Here is a 23,994-nt window from a genome sequence, read left to right as displayed (position 1 = left end):
TGTTCAATTCATCAAAACATTTAGAGACGTACAAATAGACACTTCTATAGCCTATAGCCAAAAAACAGAACAGGAATTCATCATAAAGGAGGTAAAAAGGTAAAATAAACATATAGTGAGGGGGAGAGAGACTTTCGAGTTTCACACAAATCATGCAGCTAGGAAATAAAAAATCACACCTGTGTGAACCAAGTGGTGCAATCCCCCCCCCCCTCCCCCCCCCTCTCTCTCTCTCTCTCTCTCTCTCTCTCTCTCATTAGAGACACAGCACTACCCCTCTCTCTGTTTCTGGCGCCCCCTTCTGGTATAAATAAGTAACTACTCAGGCTCACGGACACAGGTACACACACACACAGGCAGGTACACGGACAAAGCTGGATGTAGAAGTGGTTGCACCACTTAAAAAAAAAATACTAGAATTTGCCCCCCTTCGGGAGGCTCATCCCAGTGTCGTTGCAGCGCAATATGGGAAGAAGGAAATTGCGGGAGTTGACAGACTCCACTTCATGTTTCAGCTGTGTTTTTAAACTCAGTAGTGTGCCCTGCACACAGCGCACACTCGCAATTGCAGCTGGAGGGCGACGCGACACACACACACGCCCACACACACACACACGCCCACACACACACACACACACACACACACACACACACACACACACACAGAGCGATGTGTGGATAAATCACTGAGATTTGGGAAATGTGTTCTGAATGGGCCTGAATATATGTGTGTAGGCTGCAACAATGATTTCATAAAGTGTAGTTTAGTTTTGAACAGGCAACTAATGTAGTGATAGATTAATTGAATGGGCCTGAATAGATAGATAGATAGATTTCTTTATTTTTGTGTCATGCACCAAAAAGGCACCCAGCCCACATGGGCTTACAGGACACACCGTATCATTGCATTCAATATTGCATTGTGTACAATAAACAGATATGTTTTGTTGATATTCCCTTTTTTTTTTTTACACAAACAAAACATTCTGCCTTATTTCCCACGCTCTGCATAAAAAGTCTGCCAAAGCAAAAGTACCTTTCCTAAAACATAATTCCAGTTTTTCATAGTCCTCCAACCAGAAAAAGTCTGCACAGATGGTTGTCATTTTACAAAATAATACATGTGTCAATGCTTCATATAATGGGCAGTAAAACAAAAGATGATAGATTGAACAGGCAACTAATGTAGTGATTGATTAATTGAATGGGCCTGAATAGATCTGTGTAGGCTGCAACAATTGGCGTGCTTTGTGTAAATGGCCGTCGTGAGGTTCACTGTTCCTTTTTAGATGGACATTCCACAGCGCCAGCGCCATGGGGGAGGGTGGAGGGGCACAAACACACACACACACACACACACACTGGGGCCAGCGTGTAGGCATAGTCTACTGTAGTAAATATAGGCGACTAATAATGTGCATGGAATGGATAGTGCATGAGTGTGCAGGTTCAGCGCACACGCGCAATTGCGATGTATGGATAAATGAAATGATTAAGCAGGCAACATTGAGAAGCATGCAACATGCTCGCACACGCGCAATTGCGATGTATGGATAAATGAAATGATTAAGCACGCAACATTGAGAAGCATGCAACATGCTGTGTGATTACCTGTTTCGGTTCGCGACACACACACAGGGCGATGTATGGATAAATCAAACGAACGATTAAGCAAGCAACATTGAGAAGGATGCAACATGCTGTGTGATTTACCTGTTTGGGTTTGTTTTGCGCGACTGGCTCGCAAATGTTTGGAGGCACGCGTGTATTGAGAAAGTGCGCTGCGTTTTCTTCGTGGCATATTGTGTTTTTGGGGGGGTGATGGCAGAGTATATTTTGTTGGTGGAGTGAGTAGCCTACAGTGCAGTCAGAGAGTAGTTCACAGGTCACACACAGGAGCAGTGAAAGGGGGAGGGGACTTGGGATGGCAGTGTAGAGTAGGCACGACATTGAGGGGATAGAAACCATCCCGGTCGCGTGGTTCATCTAACGCGTGTGTCACTGTGAAGGACTGGCCCCATTAAGTGAACGTAGTTGGCGACACAGGAGCAGTGAAAGGGGGAGGGGCCTTCGGATGGCAGTGTAGAGTAGGCACGACATTGAGGGGTAGAAACCATCCCGGTCGCGTGGTTGATCTAATAACTAATAATTATTATTATTGATTGATTAAATACGTGAAAGGAGTTTGTGGCAGGCACCTCCTTAGTAGAAGGCGGTTCAATTGGCCACCCAAAACCATATGCAAAGTCTGTCTATTCACTCTGGGCTATGGACAGAGTCAGAAACCACAATGACATCATCAATGGGGATTTGGATTCCTGGCAAATTTTCATTAGCATTCTGAAATGGCTATTCTATTCTATACTAATAAAATAATATAATACAAATAAAAGGTTTAACATCTTGTTTGAAATGACCAAATGTGCCTAGTGATAATGGTGAAGTGGTCCCTTAAGTGTTTTAAACTGTTCCTGGGGGTCCCCAGACCCAGATTTTGAGAACCAGTGCCATCTAGGTCTATCAACTAAATTAACGTTATGGATTATATTGTGTATGCATGATTGAGTCAGCCACCAGTTTGTTCAGTTAAATGTATAAACCGTATGTTTAGTGTATAATGTATGGAGGGTCTCGGCGCTTTTTCAGTTGCCATCACCCTCTCTATGGAACTCAAACTGAACCCACCCTCTCATCTTTAAATGCTGCCCTCAAAACTGAACCCAAGCCTTCCCCAACCAATCCTGTATTTTCTGTATTATTATTTTCGGTGAGTGCTTGTCGGAATTTGGAGCCTGTATTTAAATTTTCTTACAAACGGCATAACACTGACTTTCACTGAATTTCATGTGTGCTCCAGCTCGGTGGATCTGTTCCTGCCCAAGTTTTCCATCTCAGCTTCCGCCTCCCTGGAGGGCACATTGAAGGAGATGGGCATCACCGATGCTTTCGGAGATACCGCCGACTTCTCCGGCATCTCTGTGGAGCCAAGGCTCAAGGTCTCCAAGGTAGGACAGCCGACGATGTGCATCATATGGTTCTTACAGGAGAAAAATGCCTTGTGATCTATGTGGAAATAATGGGTGTATGTGAAAAGTTGAAATATATGATATATATAAATGGGCATGAACAGTTTCATAATTATGTACTTGCAGAGTTATGCTTAATTTATCATCCGTCCTATGATGAAGTCCTTCTTGTAGATCGGCAATTCTATTTCCATTTGTACCACAAAGATCTTTTCACCACACCTTCCTGGTTCTTCTACAGGTGTCCCATAAGGCCGTTCTGAGCGTGGATGAGACGGGAACGGAGGCGGCTGCCGCCACCACTATTGAGATGATGCCCATGAGCATGCCACACACTATGAAACTCGACAGGCCCTTCCTGGTCTTCATCCTGGAGCACTCCACCGGGAGCATCCTCTTCATGGGGAAGATCAGCAATCCTACTGCCGCGTAGAAGGAATGAGTCAAGAAGATGTCGTCGCACCCATTGACAATGTATGACAAAACCTAAAACAAATGCAGTAAAAACTATTGAGTAGAATGCAGCCTTTTTGTCTTTTTAGTTTTACCTTTTTGTTTGTAACCTTGTATGTATGTTTTCTTGAAACCCTTTTTCAATAAAATAAGTGAAAGAAGATGCTGTCACCTCCATCCTGTTGAAATCTCTCTCATTCGGATTGATTTAAATCTGAGAAAATAAAGTTTCCTCTTTCTCAGAGTTAAATTAACACTGTATTTTACCGTGTATATACCCTTCACATCTTCTGTGTTTAAAAAGTAGTTGTCCTTTAGTTATAATCTGGAGGTATAGTTTTTGTATATCAATAACATTTGTATCGTAGACAAGCAACCCAAAAAAGGGGAAAAAAGGCATCATTCAAACAGCTCATATTCTCATGTCGTGGAATGTGAAATTACATGATGTGAGGTCGAGTCTGCTTTTTAATTGTCAGTGAAGATTTGATTTACGACAGACACCAGACACGCAACGGCCTTGATGTCCACATGTTTTACTTTTGATGATGGTTAGTAACTTGTCGCCAGTGAAGAGTTGATTTAGAACACACAGACAGGCAACATGGATGTCAACATGTTTTGTTGACATTTGTTTTGTTTGTATAACTTTGCTGGCGACTGTAAAACAATATTTTAACTACACATTCAGTCCCGCAGAACATGACATGTTAACGCCCTCCCCCCACATTCTCCTGGGCATTCTCCTTGGTCTAAAGTTGAACAAAATAAGAACAGGTTGCTCTGATAATTTCACCAACATAGCCAGCTGGCAGATTAACTTCAAGTCCTCCACAAAAGCCATGGCTGAATGGCATGCTTGTGTTTGACCCCTCAGTCCCATTTATACCCATGTTGTTCTTTGCTATTTTACTTAACTTGTCTAGTATGTTGAAATTGCTGTATTTATTATTGATGATGAATACAGCAAACAACAATAACAGCATGGCACTGAAGTTTAGACACACCTTTGCACTCAGATAACCACAATATGAATAATAAGCTCTTTTGAGCTTTTTGTGTTTGTCAAATATGTACTGGCTACAACTTTGTCATTAATCTTGCAATTTCTACATACTACAGCAACTAACTAACTAATTAATGTTTCATAAAGCACAATTGATGCTGTGTCAAGTAGGTATACCAGACAGACAGACAGACTGCAGAGTACTGAGAGTAAGCATAATTTCTGAGCTCAAAATAGATGCTTTTAGATATATAATTTATGATGTGATATGATATTTAGTAAAAAAAAAACTTTACCAAACAAATGAATAATGCATGGCGAATGTGGTTCATGGTAGGCCTATACACCAAAAGGAAATTTGAAACATAGTTAGAATTAGGCTATATTTAGCCTACTTTACAGTTACACCACATTTCTAGGATGGCTGCGCCATAGCCTGGTAAACCACCCTGGTCGTGGAATTCACATTTCATGCTTCTTCTCTGTTACAGGATATAGGACCAGGAGGATGTGACAGATGTCATGTAGCAGATATACGTAACTAGACCAGTGGTTCCCAACCTTTTTCACGTCAAGGACCCCCAAATTGACACTAATTAGCCCGTGGCCGGCTGCCCGGCTCACATATGCACCTACACACGCACAGGCGCACATGCGTATGCACACCTGGACCTGTAAATTAACAACACAAAAACTAAGGCACTGGTGTCGGACTTGTGGTTTACCGGAACGGGGTTCAACTCCCTGCAGTGCCCTGCTCAATGTGTTGTATTTACATGGTTGTAATTGCGGAAATTGCGGAAATTGGAAATTGCGGAATTTTTCCGCAATTTGCTAATGTTTCTCATCCTCCGCAACACTCCGTAATTTGCTAATGTTTCTCATCGTCCGCAACACTCAATTTTTCCGGTAAATACAACACATTGAGCAGGGCACTGCAGGGAGTTGAACCCCGTTCCGTAACTATCATTTAGCTGCATGGGGACCCCCTAGAACTCCCTCAAGGACCCCTGGGGGTCCCCGGACCCCACTTTGGGAACCACTGTACTATAGTTACATGGACAACAGGTTACAGTGATAGAAGAACAGAGGCAGTCTCTCACAGTCTCCTCAGTTCAATCATTTATTCCCATAAACATTTTTGTACAATAAATTCCCTGTCTGCTGTTCTCGTTGCTTATCATTTATACCCAGCATTTAATAATACTTGGGATAATGACAGGGATAATGACAGGGATACTGATAATACTGATGATGACACGTCAAATCAGCATGAAATGTGAATTCCGTGACCGGGGTACTTTACCAGGCTACAGTTGCTGCCACCCTTAAGCTGTAGGCTATAGCCTAATACAATAATTGCTTAAGACAAATATGCATTTTGCATGCACATTATGCATTTTGCATGCACATTTTCACAGGAGCTGCTTCATAAAAGTGCCATGGCAGTTATATCCCTGCCTGGGCACACTTTGCACAAGTGGCCTGTCCACTTTTATTCGGGCACCAAGCTGTTTTCAAACTGCCAAGTCAAATCATTTACACCTATAAGGAATGAATACATTTATATGTTAAAAAAACAAAATAGGCAAATATCAGGTCCACTTATTGGAGAGATATTTTGGAGAGGCTATTACTCAGCTGAGGACTGTATCCTATATCGGATAGGAATAGGATACATATAGAGAGGTAAAATGTTAGGCTAAAACAACAATACATCGCATGGATGCACCTGGGACGTATCTTCAGTGATGTATCCCAAGGTCATCGGGGTTTCGGGTCTCCCAACATCATACCCCTCACTCAGGTGACCCAGCCGGGTTGATCAAGTCCCGACTTACGTCCCAGTAACCAGGGCCACACAATCCCGTTCCTCCTGAACTACTGTGCCGGGACTGGGAGGTAGTATTCTGGCGTGTGGAAGGACTAGGCTCTGTGGGTTGACTCCTGTCCGGGCCATCCTACGTCTCGCCAGATCCAGCCCATGTGCGTTGCACCAGACTCCCAGCACCAGGGCCTTCATACAGGTCCACTCCTGCTCTCACCAGGTCCAGCCCCTAGGCTGTGCGTTGCACCAGACTCCCAGCACCAGGCACTTCATTCAGGAATGGTGGATTCTCGAGCCGCAATGGTTCTGCAGGCTCCACCTAAAGAGAAAATGAAATGCCGTAACATATTCTACTCTACGGCATATGCCCTAATTGATATTGGAAACCACGTGCAACGCAGATTCGGCTCAAACAAGGGATTCAATTAATTTCGCTCCTATGCCACTACAATGTGGAACGTGTGAATCCCTTGACTCCTTCAAAACCCCCACTGTAAATTAAGTCTGAGCTCCACCTGCACCCCTTTCCCTGTTGTTACTTTCTTTATATGATGATTTCCTGTTTTTGTGTAGATTTGTACATCTCTAAAATGTTCTGATGAATTGAAAATGGTGGACCCTGTTGTAAAAGTAAATATGTGTAATGCTTTATCATGGATCATCCACAAAGTAACAGTTTACTTACTGACTTGTGCTTTCGTTTGGAATGTATACCCATTCTGCATACTGTGAGATAAAAACATCAATTATCAATCAATCAATCAATCAATCAATCAATACATTTGACACGGATCAGACTGAGGTATGCTAGACTGGTTTGTCCTGGCCTATGTGTGTGTGTGTGTGTGTGTGTGTGTGTGGGGGGGGGGGCGTTATTTATGAATTGGAGATCCTGTTACACGCCACCCCATTGGTCCGTGTCACTGCAGTATGCCTCCCTCAGGCAGGCCGATGCAAAAAGCCCTCACAGCACTAGTGCTGCCTGGCTGGCTGTAACCGCCTGTAGTGTACCCGGCCCGGGGAAGCTCTGTCTCACCGCCGGGGATCTCCTCTCCCTCTCCTCGCAAAGAAGAACCGCGTTATGCCGCCGCAGCCGAGGCGCCGTCTCTTCTTCTCGGACCGTGCTACCGCCATCCTACCAACAAACCCACCACTCCCTATCCGGGATGTTTGATGTTGGTTCAGATGATCTGTTGTGTCGTAAAGGCAGACAGGAGGAGGTGTGGGAGAAGTGGGAGTGTTTCTGTCATTCTGGTTGGTCCTCAAGGGGAGGAGCCACTGGTCGATTCTAGTCTGCAAAAGAGAACGCGCTAGAGAGAGAGGTAAGAAGAGATAACCGTTTACGTAATGCAAATTGTGTTTTATCTTATTCATTGACCAGACAGTTCACGCGGCTGTGTATAGTTGGTGCATTAGCTGTCAGTAACGGATTCGCCTGTAACGGCGGTTTGACTTGGAGTCAGATCAAATCGAATACGTAGTCCAATAACCTTGCCACTCCCTGCAATAGCTTACTGATGCCCTGGACAGACCCCCCCTTTTTAATAATTAAATATGTGTGCATAAATATTGTTTTAAAAACAGGACTGGGGGGGATGATGGCAACGTTAACTTCGCTATGTCCGTTTTTGGTTGTATTTAAAGTTTCAGTTTCTTCCTGAAACTGCATTTTGAAAAATGTATATTTTTCAGTTCGTTTGGCAGTTGTGTGGTTATTTGACACAGGTCTCATTTTAGATTAGATTATTATAAATGCGGCGAATGAAGGCCCAGCTGCTGTTTGTTGCGCCTAATGGCCAGGGATGCCGCGGGCCCTGCGGACGGTCGCTCACATCATGCCTCCCGAAAGCCGCATTGCTGATGTAGGCTAGTGTCCACTGTCTGTCCGGTCGGTGATGAGACATTTAATAGGGTGTATCATGGTTCTCCCTGCAGGGTAGAACACTGACCGTGTCCGTGAAACGATTGCGTCGAAACTATGGGCTACTCGTGGTGGACAACAAGTGTCTGCATCTAGGCTACTGTAGTCTAGTCTAGCCAGCCTACTGTAACCTGAAAAAACTCTAATGCTCCTCTCTGCCTCTATAGTTCACAGAAAACTAAAAACTCAGCTGGCTCCAAAACTGGCATTTTAAAGATAAACGGCGGTGGTGGGGCAGCAGTTTGTGTACTTGCATTGTATTTTTGTTCTTTGATACGTATTGTTTATTTATTATGTGCTAAATAAATAAACCTAAACCTAGTCCCATCTGTCAGTCAGATGTTATGGGCCAACAAAAAGAGGATTGTGTAATCTATTTGGTTTAAATTGATACATTTCAATGCAGGCTTATTGAATAATCAGAATCTATTTGTATATAGTGCATCACAGGCTTGTATACGGTTTCAAATGCAAGATCAAATAATAAGATAAGATATCTCTGTGGACAAACTGGACATGATATCAGGGTTTTAGCAAGGCCCTTTTGTCAAGTCTCACAGACTACCACTCCCTCTGTTTTGTATAGGCTACCCTACCTTACTTTGTTTTGCAACAGGTATCATGTGTGTGTGTGTGTGTGTGTGTGTGTGTGTGTGTGTGTGTGTGTGTGTGTGTACGTGCGTGTGTGTGCATGCACGTGCGTGTTGTGTGCGCGTGTGTTGTGTGCGTGCATGAGCACATGTGCTTCTCATTGTACTGTATAGTAAATTGTCTGATACACTATATATAGCTTACTGTAGCATGACAACATATAAGAGGACTGTCTCCAGCTGTAGGCAGCCCTTGTACATTATGCAGAAGGGTCTGTTGCTGCTGCTGCTGGCAAAGAGTCTGTCTGTCTGTCTGTCTGTCTGTCTGTCTGTTGTTTTTCACTGGTAATTGATGTCTCTTATACTGTAAATTAATACTCCCAAGATAGGCTGCACTGAGCTTGAGTAAGATTGTGCACTGTGTGCAGCCAATGAGTCCTTTTGGTTTTAAACATCCACATGGTGATAGTAAGGATGTTTTTATGCCCATTGGGGGATTATGCTATTAAATAACACAATGTCTTGTTATACACCTACTACGTATAGTAAGTATAGTTTGAATGTCTGCAGGCCAATGTGAGGGCCATGCCGTTTGCCTTTCCGGTCAGAGACGTTCCGTACGTTCCCAGCACCAGCACATTGTACTGTATATCCCAGAAAGCCAAATGACATCATGATGACGTCCTCTGGTGACTCCGGTGACGTTCAGGACTGGGCCAGATCACAGCCCATATGGGGATGATCTTTACGTTCAGGACTATAGGCCAGATCACAGCCCATATGGGGATGATCTTTACATTCAGGACTATAGGCCAGATCACAGCCCATATGGGGATGATCTTTACATTCAGGACTATAGGCCAGATCACAGCCCATATGGGGATGATCTTTACGTTCAGGACTATAGGCCAGATCACAGCCCATATGGGGATGATCTTTACATTCAGGACTATAGGCCAGATCACAGCCCATATGGGGATGATCTTTACGTTCAGGACTATAGGCCAGATCACAGCCCATATGGGGATGATCTTTACATTCAGGACTAGGCCAGATCACAGCCCATATGGGGATGATCTTTACGTTCAGGACTAGGCCAGATCACAGCCCATATGGGGGTGATCTTTACGTTCAGGACTAGGCCAGATCACAGCCCATATGGGGATGATCTTTACGTTCAGGACTAGGCCAGATCACAGCCCATATGGGGATGATCTTTACGTTCAGGACTAGGCCAGATCACAGCCCATATGGGGATGATCTTTACGATCAGGACTAGGTCAGATCACATAATTTCCAGGACGTCTCCACCAGTTTAAATAATATAGCTTATTCTGGGCCAGATCTGACTATATTTATGATATGACTTAAGTTGATCTGGCCTCGATCGGACTCTCTGTGATTCATCCAGGGACGTCCGTCTTAGAGTGGGCAGAATGTATGCTGGTTGAAATCAGGTGATATTCTGGCCCAGATGTCTTGGTCTTGGTTTGACCTGATTTGGCCCCAATCAAGGGGTCACTAATTCGCCCAGGTCCTGACCGTGCTTGCTGGGATGGCTTTGATTTATACTTGGTTGCAGATTGCATTTTGAAATGTCCTAAAAGTGAATGACTACTTAATAATATCACTTAGCAAATGATTAAAGATCTGTTCTCCCGTAACCATAACGGTCAATTTAAATCTTTGATTGCAGACTTACCCCCACAGTGTCTGCAACTGTTTTTAAACATGCGTGCTACGTCACGCCATGAGGAAATGTTGCTGTTCTGTTCTGGTTTTTGTTTAGTGTTTTGAAATGTTGTATCTCGACGACACTGCAAATGAGGGTGACCTCAATGTCTTTATGAGAATAAATAAAGGTTCGAATGAATGAATTTAGAATATTAACAGTTTCCAGAGATGATGACAACCACCATGGCCCCCCTGTTCAACAACAAGGCTGCCTCACAGTACCATGGTAACCTATCCTCTGACGGTCTCTAGGTGTCTCTCCTGGTGGCCAAACCCCTGCCACTGTACATAATAACCCCTGCTACTGTAACTGTACATAATAACATAATAACACTGGCCTTAGAGGGGGGAAAAAAGCTGTGTTGTTTGAGGAAACTATGGTGAGCTTTGCGGCTTTTCATGCACTGCCCTAGCAAACTAATAAAGAGTTTGTTGAAAGGAATCAACTTTTAATTTGATGCAGATTTAGAATTCATTGGCAATTTTGCCAATTCACTGGATTTTGGGACACTTAATTCTCAATAATCCGCGTCCTCAATGCTTCTCAAGAATCTCCTTTTTATGGATTTATTTATGTAATATTTATTCATGTGATATTTCTGGCCAGGATTCCTGCAGGAAAGGGAGTGAAGCACAGCATCAAAAGTGTTGGGTTGGATTGAAGCGATAGGTCAATGTGTTAGTGGATGCTACAGTATGTCCTGTGTAGCCTTCACCACCACGAGCTTTTCATGATGTACCAAATGTACCATGATCATAGTCCATGTTGCTCGCCCACGCACTCACACGCATGCACGCAGGCCTACACACACACACACACACACACACACACACACACACACACACACACACACACACACACACACACACACACACACACACACGCGCACACACACGAACACGGCAACATGCACACGCGCACACACACACACTCTCTCTAAAGAGAAGCATTAAACCATAAACTGAAGACGTGTTTCCCCTCCTCTCTCAGCATCTGTGTCCATGGCTTTCTTGGTGTATTTTCCCCGGGGTCATTTGCAGAAGGACATTAACCAACTAAAGCAGGATCTCCCTTCCCCCTCCCCTCTTTCCTTCCTTCCTTCACCACCACCACCTCCTCTTCCTCTTCCCCTCCACACGGCTTATAGTTGAAGAGAGTTTGATGAAGTTGGTGAACTCGCTCCTCTGGTAGACAGACTTAGATTCAGATTATTCCTGAGTACGGCTGGGCAATATGGATAATAATAAATAATCAAATGTCACCAAATGTTTGAGCAACCTCGATATTGATATTGTGACCCTGACCGTGTATTTGTGACAACAATATCAATTTTCTTTTACAACATTTTCAAAAATCAGAACAATAGCAGCTTGGAAGAGAGTCACACTGAGTTATTGGCAACTGAATGTTGTGGTTATGTAGCTATTGTGTGTGTGGTTATGTAGCTGTGTGCGTGCGTGCGTGCGTGTGTGCGAGAGTGTGTTCTGTTTCTGGGGCTTTTGATAGGTGGGTGGGCTTATTTTGGGTGACATTTGCCCAACGATTCATAATAGTCCGGTCTAGACGCACAAAGAATGGTGAGGTTGTTATAAAGGGTATGTGGAGTGAAAGGAAAAGGGTCAGTACAGTAGCGTGGATGGTTTACTGGGGGAGGGTGAAGATATTTTGATATTAGAAATAGAATTCTTCAGATGTAATGCACACATATCGTAAGGAGTGATATATGGGGCTAATCCTGTTCATGTAAAGGGTCTTCTTGAATCAAACATCACTGACATGTCTCAAGTGATGCGAGTGTATTTACTACTGCGTTCCCTACGTTGTCTAATCTAGCAGAAAAGTATAAGGCTCTGTGTGTGTGTCTCAAGATATTGTAGTGATTCTGTTGCATTAATGTTCAGTATTCGTCTAAACCTATTTTCAGTGCAGTCAGTATGAACTGCCTGGCCTGCACAGTGACTCTCACCGAGCCAAATCAGTGTGAGATCCATGCAAGCCGGTAACGATTAAAAACTGTGAATGTGCCGAGTGAAAAATCCACTCCCTTACAATGAGAAGTTAACGATGAACTATAAGCAAGCTTTAATTCTGATGTGTTTATGTGAGAGAGATTTATTCTATGAATATACAGAATATCTGTACTCTCTGGTGTGTGTTTTCTACAGCAGTGCATGTCCTCGGATGTGCAGACTGCAGACTCAAAAGTCAGTCTCCGTGGAATATGGATGTTGGGGAAATTAGAGCGGATTAGCAACCAAGAGAAGATGACACAATTAGTTGTGAAAGCTGCGTTATCTTTTTTTCAGCATACTGTAAAAGTGGGTTCTGGGGGTCCTTGAGGGGGGGGTTATAAGTCCCTTGCAAGATGAATGAATGAATTAATCATAGAAATCACTTCAAACACTTTGGGCTGTATTTTGCGTGTCTTAAGTACCAGGTCTTATTCCCTAACTTGAGTAAACTAAAGACCTGGAGGCGTGATCAATGCCATTTGGGTATTCTGAGTGTCCAAAGAGCATTGACCACACCTCCAGGTCTTTAGTTTACTCAAGTTAGGGAATAAGACCTGGTACTTAATTAAGACACGCAAAATACAGCCCTTTAACCTATATATATATTGGTCATTTGATAAACCAAAAACTTGGGAAAATAATTGGCAACAAATATTTTCAGGAGGGGATCTGTGGCAAAACATATTCATTTGGGGGTCCTTGACATGAAAAAGCTTGAGAACATAAAGTATCAGTGTTAACTGTTAAGGCATGAAAAGTGTGTCTACGGGCTTATATTAGTGTGTCATTTGAAAAGAGTAAATGATTCACTGGGTCTTGGACTCTTGTTACGGAGTTGTTGCAGTGAGGGCATATGGCTTAACCTGACCTAACAATATTATCTCTCTTGTTTATTTTTGCAAAAATAAATATATACCCATATACCGGTAACTTAGAACTTTCCCTTCTCTCATTACATGGTAAGTCTATGTTATGAGAGAGACATGAGAGAATGTGAGTTATAGGGGGCGGTTTGGGACATATTTAGGCAGGCAGTCATGTAGGTAGGAAGGTGCGAGACCATTGATAGCTTTATAAACAAGTAAAATAATTTTAAAATCAGTCCTAAAAACAACCGGAAGCCAGTGCAGTGAAGCTAAAACTGGATCAATATGTTCTCTCATCTCAGTTCTAGTTTCGTTATAGTGTTTGCTCCAGTGGGGCGGTTCCTCACAGGGGGCAAGCCTAGTATCAAGCAGGTGCACACAGGTGTGTATCTTCCTTCTATAACCCTCCCCCGGCTGTGTGACGAGGTCTTCTCTCTCTCTGGCTCACTCGCTCTCCAGGGAAGGGAATCTTACCTGTTGGGTGGCGTTTCCATAGCGAGACACCGCAGTATTGTTTAGTTACTGTAGCGTCATACTAGTAATTTGTTGAGTCGTGAAGCGATCGTGAATCTATTTCAATGAGACTATCTGTGTGTATGTCACTATAGTCTGTACACAGTTACTCTATTCCGATATGCCATAATTATCGTCCTAAAATCCCAAATCAACAAATCAAGGCCATGGTCAAGTAGTAGTTCTCTAACTCTTTATCATTTGACATAAATGTGCAAATTGGTGTTCAAAGTCAAGGTCAGAAATGAGCCACATATCTGTCATATACTGTACACACAGTTCATGGTACAGTAGGCTCTTATAAGAGTTGGATGGCTGATGTAAAGTACAGTGAATGTAGTTCATTGTTGGATGGCTGATGTAAAGTACAGTGAATGTAGTTCATTGATATATAAAGTTCTGAGAGATCTCGGAAGTTAGAATAGATAGTGTCGTTCCGAATAGATCTCAGATCTCAGAAGTTCTGAGAGATCTCAGAGATCACAGGGATATGTAAAAGTTATATATGGAGACTACAAAGGATAGTTTCAGTGTGACCCACAGGTCTGGTTAATGGCTGCCCATATATGGAACTTTGTTTTGGGGACGTTTTGTGGACGGGTAGAGCGTAAAATGTTTGCTAATTGGTAAAGCCAGGCAGGGCCTGGTGCCAGCCCAGTTAGGGCCCAGGTAGGGCCTCGTGCCAGCCCAGTTAGGGCCCAGGTAGGGCCTGGTGCCAGCCCAGTTAGGGCCCAGGTAGGGCCGGGCCTTAATATTTGGGCCTGTTGAGAACTCTAGTTTTCGCCGGCTGCCGGGCGCGGTTGTGCTAATGACTTTGAATGGACGGGTATCAGTCAAAAGGGTGACATCGAAGAGGAAGGACGTGCTCCATATATGGAGATCTAAGGGTTTGATGAGGTCAGATGGACATGGTGTCCTTGAGGTCAGATGTGGAGTACCATATATGGTCGTAGAGGCGTGACTGACAGACTGACATGAGATGTGACTGACTGACATGGAAATGTAGGTTTTCATAGTAAACTGCGACCTATACGGTCACAATGATAAAAAGCTATATTGCTCACATCATCTTGTGTATGCTAAAAATCACACCCGTGTGAACTGAGTGGTGCAGCTCCCCTCTCCCTCTCCCCCTGCCTCTCTCTCTCTCTCTCTCTCTCTCTCTCTCTCATTAGCAGGCAACAGTGCAACACTATCTCTCTGTCTCTGTTTCTGGCACAACAGCGCCACTTTTGCCCCTACTGGTACTCATAGTCACATTCTCTAAGGGACAGACGGACATTGCTGTTCCTTTGAGTGGTTGCACCACTCAAAAAGATCACTATACTACTACTACTACACAACCTGATTGCAATTGAAAGCAGAAAACTGTGTATGTTTATGCAAATGTTGTGTAAATACAGATTTCTGTGTGTATTCCTATTCAAACAAAGTAAAACATAGCAACGTATAACTGCATGTCATAGAACTTAATTTTTAAGTTAAAGAAACAAATAATTTATTTGTAAAGTTATACTATATACCTAAGGAGTTATCTAAAAGGAGGCTGCTTTGTATGTTTTTTTTTTTAACCAGCTTTGTGTTAACATTTACATAAGATTACCGGTTAGTTAATTGGGATTTGGGAAGCTAAAAGAGCTCACAGACTCATTTCACATAGTGTCAGTGTGGAGAGAGATGTCAGCTGAGCTGTTTTAATCACTCTGGGCTGGGGTTATGTGAACAAACTAATGCTCCCCTTTGGCTCGCTCACAGTGCCTGATTACCAAAGAATGCTGTCACCCCATTGGTTCAGAAAGAATGCTGTCACCCCATTGGTTCAGAATGAACGCTGTCACCCCATGGATTCAGAATGAACGCTAGTGTCACCCCATGGATTCAGAATGAACGCTGTCTTTTCTGTCACCTCCTCCCCTGACTGGTGGAAGAGGCAGAGAGGGGCCTGGCCTCCTCCTCTTCAACCCACCAGCATCACCTCGTCTGTCCATCTTTTCTTGGCCTTTACTTTGTGTGTGTCTCATCCCTTTGACTTCATTGCTCGTGCCCAAGAATGAGTGCAGCCTAGATCACTGATTTATTTTTTTCCTTTTGTTTTGCTTGCGCCATTGCCTGTTTGAATTGGCCCAATTTTGAAATGAATGACTATTAAAAAAATGAAACTTACAGTAGAATAGATAAATTGGGGCGACTGTGGCTCAAGAGGTAGAGCAGGTCGTCCAATGATCCATGGCTCGGTGGTTCGAATCCCGGCTCCTCCTCCTGTGTACATGTCGAAGTGTCCTTGGGCAAGACACTGAACCCCAAATTGCTCCCGATGTGCTGGTTGGTGCCTTGCATGGCTTCCGCCGCAATCGGTGTATGAATGGGTGAATGTAATGCACAATCTATGTAAAGCGCCTTGGATAAAGGCACTATATAAATGCACCATTTACCATTCCTTTTTTAAGCAGATATTCCATGAGCAGCTTGGCAAACTATCACCCCTCATTCTTACTTGTGACGACCGTACATTAGTGTGAGGTAATAAAAGCTTTTATTTCACAGTGAGGTTTGACACAAAAAAGATGCTGGAGACTATTTCTTTAACATGAGGGATTTAACTGATTCGTGAAAAAAATGTGGTCATAATAATATTCATAATTTCAGCTTCATCATGTTTCTTTTTGTTTGGCAAAACCGATGATTTAGTCACCGGTGTGGAACATTTTCCGTTTTCCCTTGACATACATAATTTCTCCATTCCCTGCGATTTTTGCCTTTTCTTTGCTTAGCAGTTCCCAGCCAACCAAGGCTTGCATAGTATAATTCAATACATAATGTCTCCTCTGAAGCGTGCAAAGGAATTATTTGCACTGCACATTTTTAACCCATTTTGGGCGGGAAGTGGGAACCCCTTTTTGGTGTTCTAAGCATTGTTGTACTTTAGCTATTGAAAAATAGCAGATCTACAAGCTCGTGGCACGGCACCGAGTGCCGTGCCACGAGCTTGTAGGTCTGCTATTTTTGACGTGAAAATGTGGCACTAATCTTTGAATATATATTCCTTCAGAGCGAACATTTCAACTCAAATATTAGCTTCTGGAGGGGGGTCCCTAGAACAACATATTTCTAGATGGGGGGTCGGCAGCCAATTACATATATTGTTGGGGGTCCTTGACATGAAAATGACATAGAAACATAGGGTTTTTCAGAAAACTGTCAGGATTTAGAAGACATTTGTAGAATTGTCCTCAGGTCAAAATAGGTTAATATTGTACTCTCTTTTTGCAGGATAAGGGACTGCCTGGCCTGCGCTCACAGAGAGAGAGGGGGGGACTTAAAGGATGAAGAAGGCCATCTTTTTGAACTAGCTCAGAACGAGCGTGGTGTGGACGACGACGAGGAGGAGAAGAAGAGGAGGGAAAAAGAAACCCAACTCCCGTGATGGCCTTTATTAAGGAAGAGATCCGGTTTGGAGATGTTCTCTTGCTCCTCCATCAGGGATTACCTCATCATGCTCGGCCCTCTCGTTTACCGTCTGTCTCACTCTAGCTAGTCTCGTACACGACCAGAGCTGCTAGAAGAGAAGCCGAGCTGTGTGCGGCTGTGTGTCCGCGCACGCTTAAACACACACACACACACACACACACACACACGCGCGCACGTACTCACACACACACACACACACACACACACACACACACACACAAAACTACTCGTCATAGGCACACACACATAACACTCACACAGTTGCAATCATCCCGCCCATGGTCGTTGACCAGCCCAGCGACGCTCCCGCTCCTCTGACCGCTCCAGAGAGCGCTCCAGACCATGAGGAGGCCCAAGCACCAGGCGGGGCCCCTGAGCTTTCTGAACTTCTTCAGCAGGAAGCCCAAGGCGGAGGCCAGCAGGCCCGAGGCCCGGCCCGGCACGGACGCCGCCTGGCCCAAGGACCAGGTGGCCATCACCCTGACGCCCAGCGAGCATCCAGAGCAGGTGAGAGAGAGAGAGAGAGAGAGAGAGAGAGAGCCTTGTGTTTACTGTTTAGGGTACGTAACGTCGACTGTCGTCGGGCAGAAACCTAGTTGCAACTCCGTATGTTTTACTGTGTTTATTACACAGCTCGGTCGAATGCTTGATTCTGATTGGACATTCACTGAATTTCAGCAGTGTGTTAGTTCTGGATAATGACCCGGACGGCTCAATAACGGACTGTCTAATCTGTCTAATCAAAGGCTCAGAGCACCTGCTCATATTATTGATTTTGTGCCGTATCCAACAAAACACACCATGTAATTTACGACTAAACGTTGCTCTCAAGAATGTTTTTGAAACATTTTGAAGCGAGAAATACAGCGAGACAATGCAGTAACCGGTGAAAATGTAATCTATTTCATCAACGCTTCCTTGTTTTCTGAGGCGACCTTGTCCACCCAGCGCAACACTTATAGAATACTTTAGTTACCGTAAACAAGGAAATACTTCATTTATTGTTACTACTATTCTTGCCGGTGTACTGTATATTATCCCTTGCATGTTTTTAAAACAAATCTATGCCCTTCGTCAAACTGTAGTTTCGTCAAACTGTAGTTTGATGAAGTGTCACACAAACACAAACAGCTCAAATAGACGATCTACGAGGCTTTTTGAGTTTGTACATTACTGTTCTGAATCCTGAAAAGTAACAGTTTTGGACATGTTTTCCACCCAACAGCAAGTTTAGAATCTTGTGCAGGTCTTTCTAGATTTGTCTGAGTGAGTGGGCGAGTCAGTGAGTGAGTGCAGTCAGGTACTTTGAAGTACTTCGTTTTTTTAGAACCTAAAAACTATGTGTTACTTGCTAATTATTATATAATAATTACTAACAAATATTGTCAGTCATCTTCAGCTGTTGCTTTTGTTATCTCTGGTCAAAGAAATAGAGATTTCATTCACTCTTCATTCTTCAGTATATGGCAAAACATGTCTCACAATCACACTTTTACCACATAATTAACAAAAACTAAATGTTTTTCAAGATGGTAAAATATGGCAGATACGTTTAGGGATAAAGGGAAAGGCCAAATGTCTTGATTTGTGCCTATTTATTATCAGAGTATTATATCTGTACTTCACCTTGCTTTCAAAAACAAATATCTAATTTTGAGTACATGCACCTGGGGAGACATCGTAGAATGTAGATCATTAACTGATGCTTGCTCCCGTCTTCCCGTCAACCCCATATCTACATAAACCAAATCCATTAGACTGTTTGTTTAACCCATTCTGGGCGGGGAACCCTTGGTGTTTTAAGCATTATGTCATACTTTAGCTATTGAAAAATAGCAGATCTGCAAGCTCATAGAGCAGCACCGAGTGCTACTTTTGAGAAATTCTGAAAATGTGGCCCAAATGTTTGAATATATTCTTTCAGACTAGCAAACATTTTTAACTCACATCTTTGCTTCTGGGGCTGGGGGGGTCCCTGGAACAGCATATTTTCAGATGGGGGTCGGCGGCCAAATACATATATTTTTGGGGGTCCGTTGACATGAAAATGTTTGAGAACGACATTTGTAGAATCGTTCTTTAGGTCTAAATGGGTTAATTACCAGGTAATTTCAATCCTTTCTGTTGCCAAGGAACCAAATAACCCAAATGAGTATCCAATCCCCTCACAGCACACCCGTACTCTCACAGGTACACATATTAACCCAAATGAGTATCCAATCCCCTCACAGCACACCCATAGGCTCACAGGTACAAATATTAACCCAAATGAGTATCCAATCCCCTCACAGCACACCCATAGGCTCACAGGTACACATATTAACCCAAATGAGTATCCAATCCCCTCACAGCACACCCGTACTCTCACAGGTACACATATTAACCCAAATGAGTATCCAATCCCCTCACAGCACACCCATAGGCTCACAGGTACACATATTAACCCAAATGAGTATCCAATCCCCTCACAGCACACCCATACGCTCACAGGTACACATAATAACCCAAATGAGTATCCAATCCCCTCACAGCACACCCGTACTCTCACAGGTACACATATTCCCTGAGCTAACCACGAATCCCAACTTTGAAACAATGCTTTCTTTGTCTTGTGAATAAGTGTAGAGTGGCCTCACAGGTGTTACTTCTTGTGCAACTATCGATTACTTTCGTAGCGATTATTCTCTCATTCTTTTCAAATAATCTAGTAATTTAGTTGATTTTTTTATATATTTTTTGTATTTTTTAACCCATTTAGGCCTGAGGCCGATTCTAAAAACGCCTCTAAATCCTGATCTAAGGTTTCTGAAAAACTTCAAATATTTATATTGCAGAATCAAAATGTTTACATTTTTGAATACTGTAGTGTACATACTGTACAGAACCCAAATATGGGTTCCCGATCTGAGTAGGTAAAACACCAAAATGGGTTCCCGCCCAGATTGGGTTAATATATCAACAAATTAATAATGAATAAACAATAAATTAAAATGAAGGTTTCATAAATAACTCTCAGACTAAATTGATTAGTCTGATTATCTGCTTAAGCCCTATTATACTTTGTCACGCGAAAATGTCTCGCAAAATAGAATAAATTATGAAATAGCCGATCTATAAGCTCACAGCATGTTATCTACAAGCTCACAGCATGTTATCTACAAGCTCACAGCATGTTGTGACGTTTTGCTATTTTCTGAAAATAAAAAAATCAGTCAATTTTTATTAAAAGTGAGTATTCTTTTAATCTGTCGTTTTGATTAACCCATTCTGAACGGGAACCATGTTGGTGTTAGCATCATGTTATGCTTTAGCTATTGAAAAATAGCAGATCTACAAGCTCATAGCGCGCCACCAAGTGGCGCGCTATGAGCTTGTAGATCTGCTATTTTTGAAAAATCGAAGAGCGACTGACATTTTTTTAGAATCTGATCTCAGGTCAGAATGGGTTCATCAGACCAGTGTGTGTCCAGTGGAAACCTCGTACGAATCTGATCTCAGGTCAGAATGGGTTAACCGATGCAACTCCCAATGTATTGACGTTATGCTTCCTTCCTTCCATCAAAAGGACCAGAACATCACCACAGAGGAGGCTGGAGGAGGATCAGGAGTCTCTGGAACAGAAAGAGAAGAAGAAGGAGGATGCATCACCACCGCGGCGGCTGATCCGCCGGGCGAGGAGGAAGGCGGGACCACCACCACGGCGGAATGCGGCGGTGGTGGTTCCACCACGGCGGAATGCGGCGGCGGTTCCACCGGCGTCCTGTCGGGGGCGCTGTCCTCCTCCAGCCAGGAGCAGCTCCTGGAGGAGGAAGGGGAGGAGCAGCAGCAACACCCGGAGGAGGAGTGTCCGCTGTGCCTGCTCAGCCAGCCGCGCGGCAGCTTCCCGCGGCTGTCGTCCTGCGCCCACCGCACGTGCTCCGACTGCCTGCGGCGCTACCTCCGCATCGAGATCTCGGAGAGCCGCGTGGGCATCGCCTGTCCGCAGTGCCCCGAGGCGCTGGCGCCGCTGGACGTGCGCGCCATCCTGGACGACCGGGCGCTCCTGGAGCGCTTCGAGGAGTACCAGCTGCGGCGGTTCCTGGCGGCGGACCCGGACACGCGCTGGTGCCCCGCGCCCGACTGCAGGTGAGGATGGTTCAGAACCGGCAGAATTATTCACCACCGCCACGATCACAGCCAGGCGGCCTCCACTGGCTTTGCATAATTACATCATCATCAGCAGCAGCAGCAGCAGCAGTGAGTGTAGACCAGTGGCTCTTAATCCATTCTGACCTGAGATCAGATTCTAAAAATGTCTTCTATACATCCTGACAGTTTTCTGAAAAAGCTGTGTTTCTATGCTAGTCGTTCTTCGATTTTTTTAAATAGCAGACCTACAAGTTCGTACGAGCTTGTAGATCTGCTATTTTTCAATAGCTAAAGCACAACATAATGCTAACACCAAAAAAGGGGTTCCTGCCCAAAATGGGTTAAGCTTTAATTTCAAGGTCTCCCGTCAGAGTTACAGAGCGGTATATAAGGGCCATTTTGGAAGCCCCTTCAAGGAACCCAGAGGCATGAGGCCCATTCTGAGAACCACTGATGTAGATCGTTATCATCATCTTTATCTTCCTCATCATTAGGTGCTTTTTCCATTAAGCCTTTGACCGGCAGGTATAAAGAAGTCCCGCGGTAGCCTGCGTGGGGGTCCGCGGGTACAGCGGGGGTCCCCGCGGAGGTCGGCGTGGGGGTCCGCAGACTAGATAGAATCCCTTGGTGAAATAACATTGGCGTGCGAGGTGATGAAGACCTAGTGGGTTGTTGTTGCAACTTGCTGGCTGCAATGCAATCCCAATCCCATTGGCTGAGAGGTCGGCTAGAGGCAAAAAGTGTCTGGTTGCCTAACTTGGCTGGCTGCGCGTGACCGTTCAGACGATGGGTTGTCGTCGGCCTTAGAGACGAGGCAGCCAATCAGAACGCTATAGGTCGTGACTACGGCAACCAATGAGAAATTGGTCACGGAAGCCATCCTGAGAGGAAATAGACCAGCTCTGCTTCGCAGCTGGTATTTTGGATGGATGTGGTATATTGCGATTATATCACAGCTACAGTATGGGTGTTAAATACCTACAGCTGTGATATGTCATGGCCTCAGGAGTATTATTGCTTTTATAACATGGTGGTTGCCAGTGATTAGCAACATAAACGGAAGTAAATAGAGAGTTCTAGATTTTCTTCATTCTGTTCATATCACTCTAGCAAGTCTGCCATTATGGCAACCCCTGTTCTGTTGCCCCCGGCCTGTTTCTTGTCATCCCGCCACAGGCGTGTTAAGGCTTTAAGTTGCTGGGCTGAATATTGCATCTATACTGTTACTGTACATACGCAAAGATATGCTGCAAATTAATGCCGTATTTGACGTTCAAGGGACGGAGGAGGCATGTCAGGTTGAAGGTACAGGCTCTGGAAAGACACTTTTCAAAGACCTGGGAACGATTCTACAAATTAATGTCTTCTAGATCCTGACAAATGTTTGAGAACGACGGACATGTTTCTATGTCAGTCGTTCTCAAACATTTTCATGTCAAGATTATATGTAATTGGCCGCCGACGATTTGAGTTAAAAACGTTCTCTCTGAAAGAATATATATGCAAAGATTTGCGATTTTTCAAAAATAGCAGAAGATCTGCTATTTTTCAATAGCTAAAGTGTAACATAATGCTTAAAACACCAAAAGGGGTTCCCCCTCAGAATGGTGTAATGCCTTTGTTTTCCGGGCCACAGATAGAAACAGAACACGCTAGTGTACAGGATATGTTCTGTTGATAAGGACACATGGACATGACTAAGATATGTTCTGTTGAGGAGGACACATGGACATGACTAAGACACATGGACATGACTAAGAGCACATGCTGCTGCTGCCCAGTGCTGGACGTATGTGGGAGGGAGAGAGGAGGGGCCGGCTAATGGGAAGTCATAATGGGGTTTATGTGTGTGTGTGTGTGCGTGTGTGTGACTGTGTGTGTGTGTGTGTGTGTGTGTGTGCGACTGTGCGTGTGTGCGTGTGCGTGCGTATACGCCCAGTAGTCAGTCTGTCTAACTGTACTACTGTGTGTGTGTGTGTGCGTGTATGCATGTTTGTATGCCCAGTAGCCTGTCTGTCTGTCTAACTGTACGTGTGTGTGTGTGTGTGTGTGTGCGACTGTGCGTGTGTGCGTGTGCGTGCGTATACGCCCAGTAGTCAGTCTGTCTAACTGTACTACTGTGTGTGTGTGCGTGCGTGTATGCATGTTTGTATGCCCAGTAGCCTGTCTGTCTGTCTAACTGTACGTGTGTGTGTGTGTGTGTGTGTGTGTGTGTGTGTGTGTGTGTGTGTGCTCGCTCGTGCCCGTGCGTGTGCGTGCGTGTGTGTACATGCCCATTAGTCTGTGTTGTACTGTAATGACAAAACTGTATGCAATTTGTTGTCTCTACGATGCGGTTACTTTGTCTTTGATCATTTGTTTTTGATTTGAATGAACGATAGATACATACATTTCTGGAGTGGGTGAACTGAACTGAAAGTATTTGAATTGTTGTTGTTGTTGTTTTTA

General features: G+C 44.0%; 2 protein-coding genes across 2 annotated transcripts in view; both read left to right on the top strand.

Annotated features, from left to right (window-relative positions):
* Positions 1–1,256: 1,256 nt before the first annotated feature.
* LOC308334703 (alpha-1-antitrypsin homolog) lies at positions 1,257–3,459 on the top strand (the record flags this gene model as incomplete). Its single annotated transcript, XM_080791507.1, has 3 exons — positions 1,257–1,270; positions 2,858–3,005; positions 3,268–3,459. 3 exons carry the CDS (start codon positions 1,257–1,259, stop codon positions 3,457–3,459), a joined length of 354 nt encoding a protein of 117 aa, XP_080647633.1.
* Positions 3,460–7,372: 3,913 nt separating this feature from the next.
* Positions 7,373–23,994, top strand: part of LOC308334314 (E3 ubiquitin-protein ligase RNF19A) — a 33,249-nt gene continuing 16,627 nt past the window's right edge. The window contains 3 exon segments of the mRNA XM_080791002.1: positions 7,373–7,635; positions 17,221–17,925; positions 20,984–21,543. Of these exon segments, the coding sequence (XP_080647128.1) occupies positions 17,761–17,925; positions 20,984–21,543 (725 nt within the window). The 5' untranslated portion in view covers positions 7,373–7,635; positions 17,221–17,760.

This window comes from Protomyctophum bolini (genome assembly GCF_963924005.1).
Source record: "Protomyctophum bolini genome assembly, chromosome: 19".
Taxonomy (NCBI): domain Eukaryota; kingdom Metazoa; phylum Chordata; class Actinopteri; order Myctophiformes; family Myctophidae; genus Protomyctophum; species Protomyctophum bolini.
The sequence above is the reverse complement of the archived record's forward strand: the minus strand, read 5'-3'. Positions and strand labels throughout refer to the sequence as shown.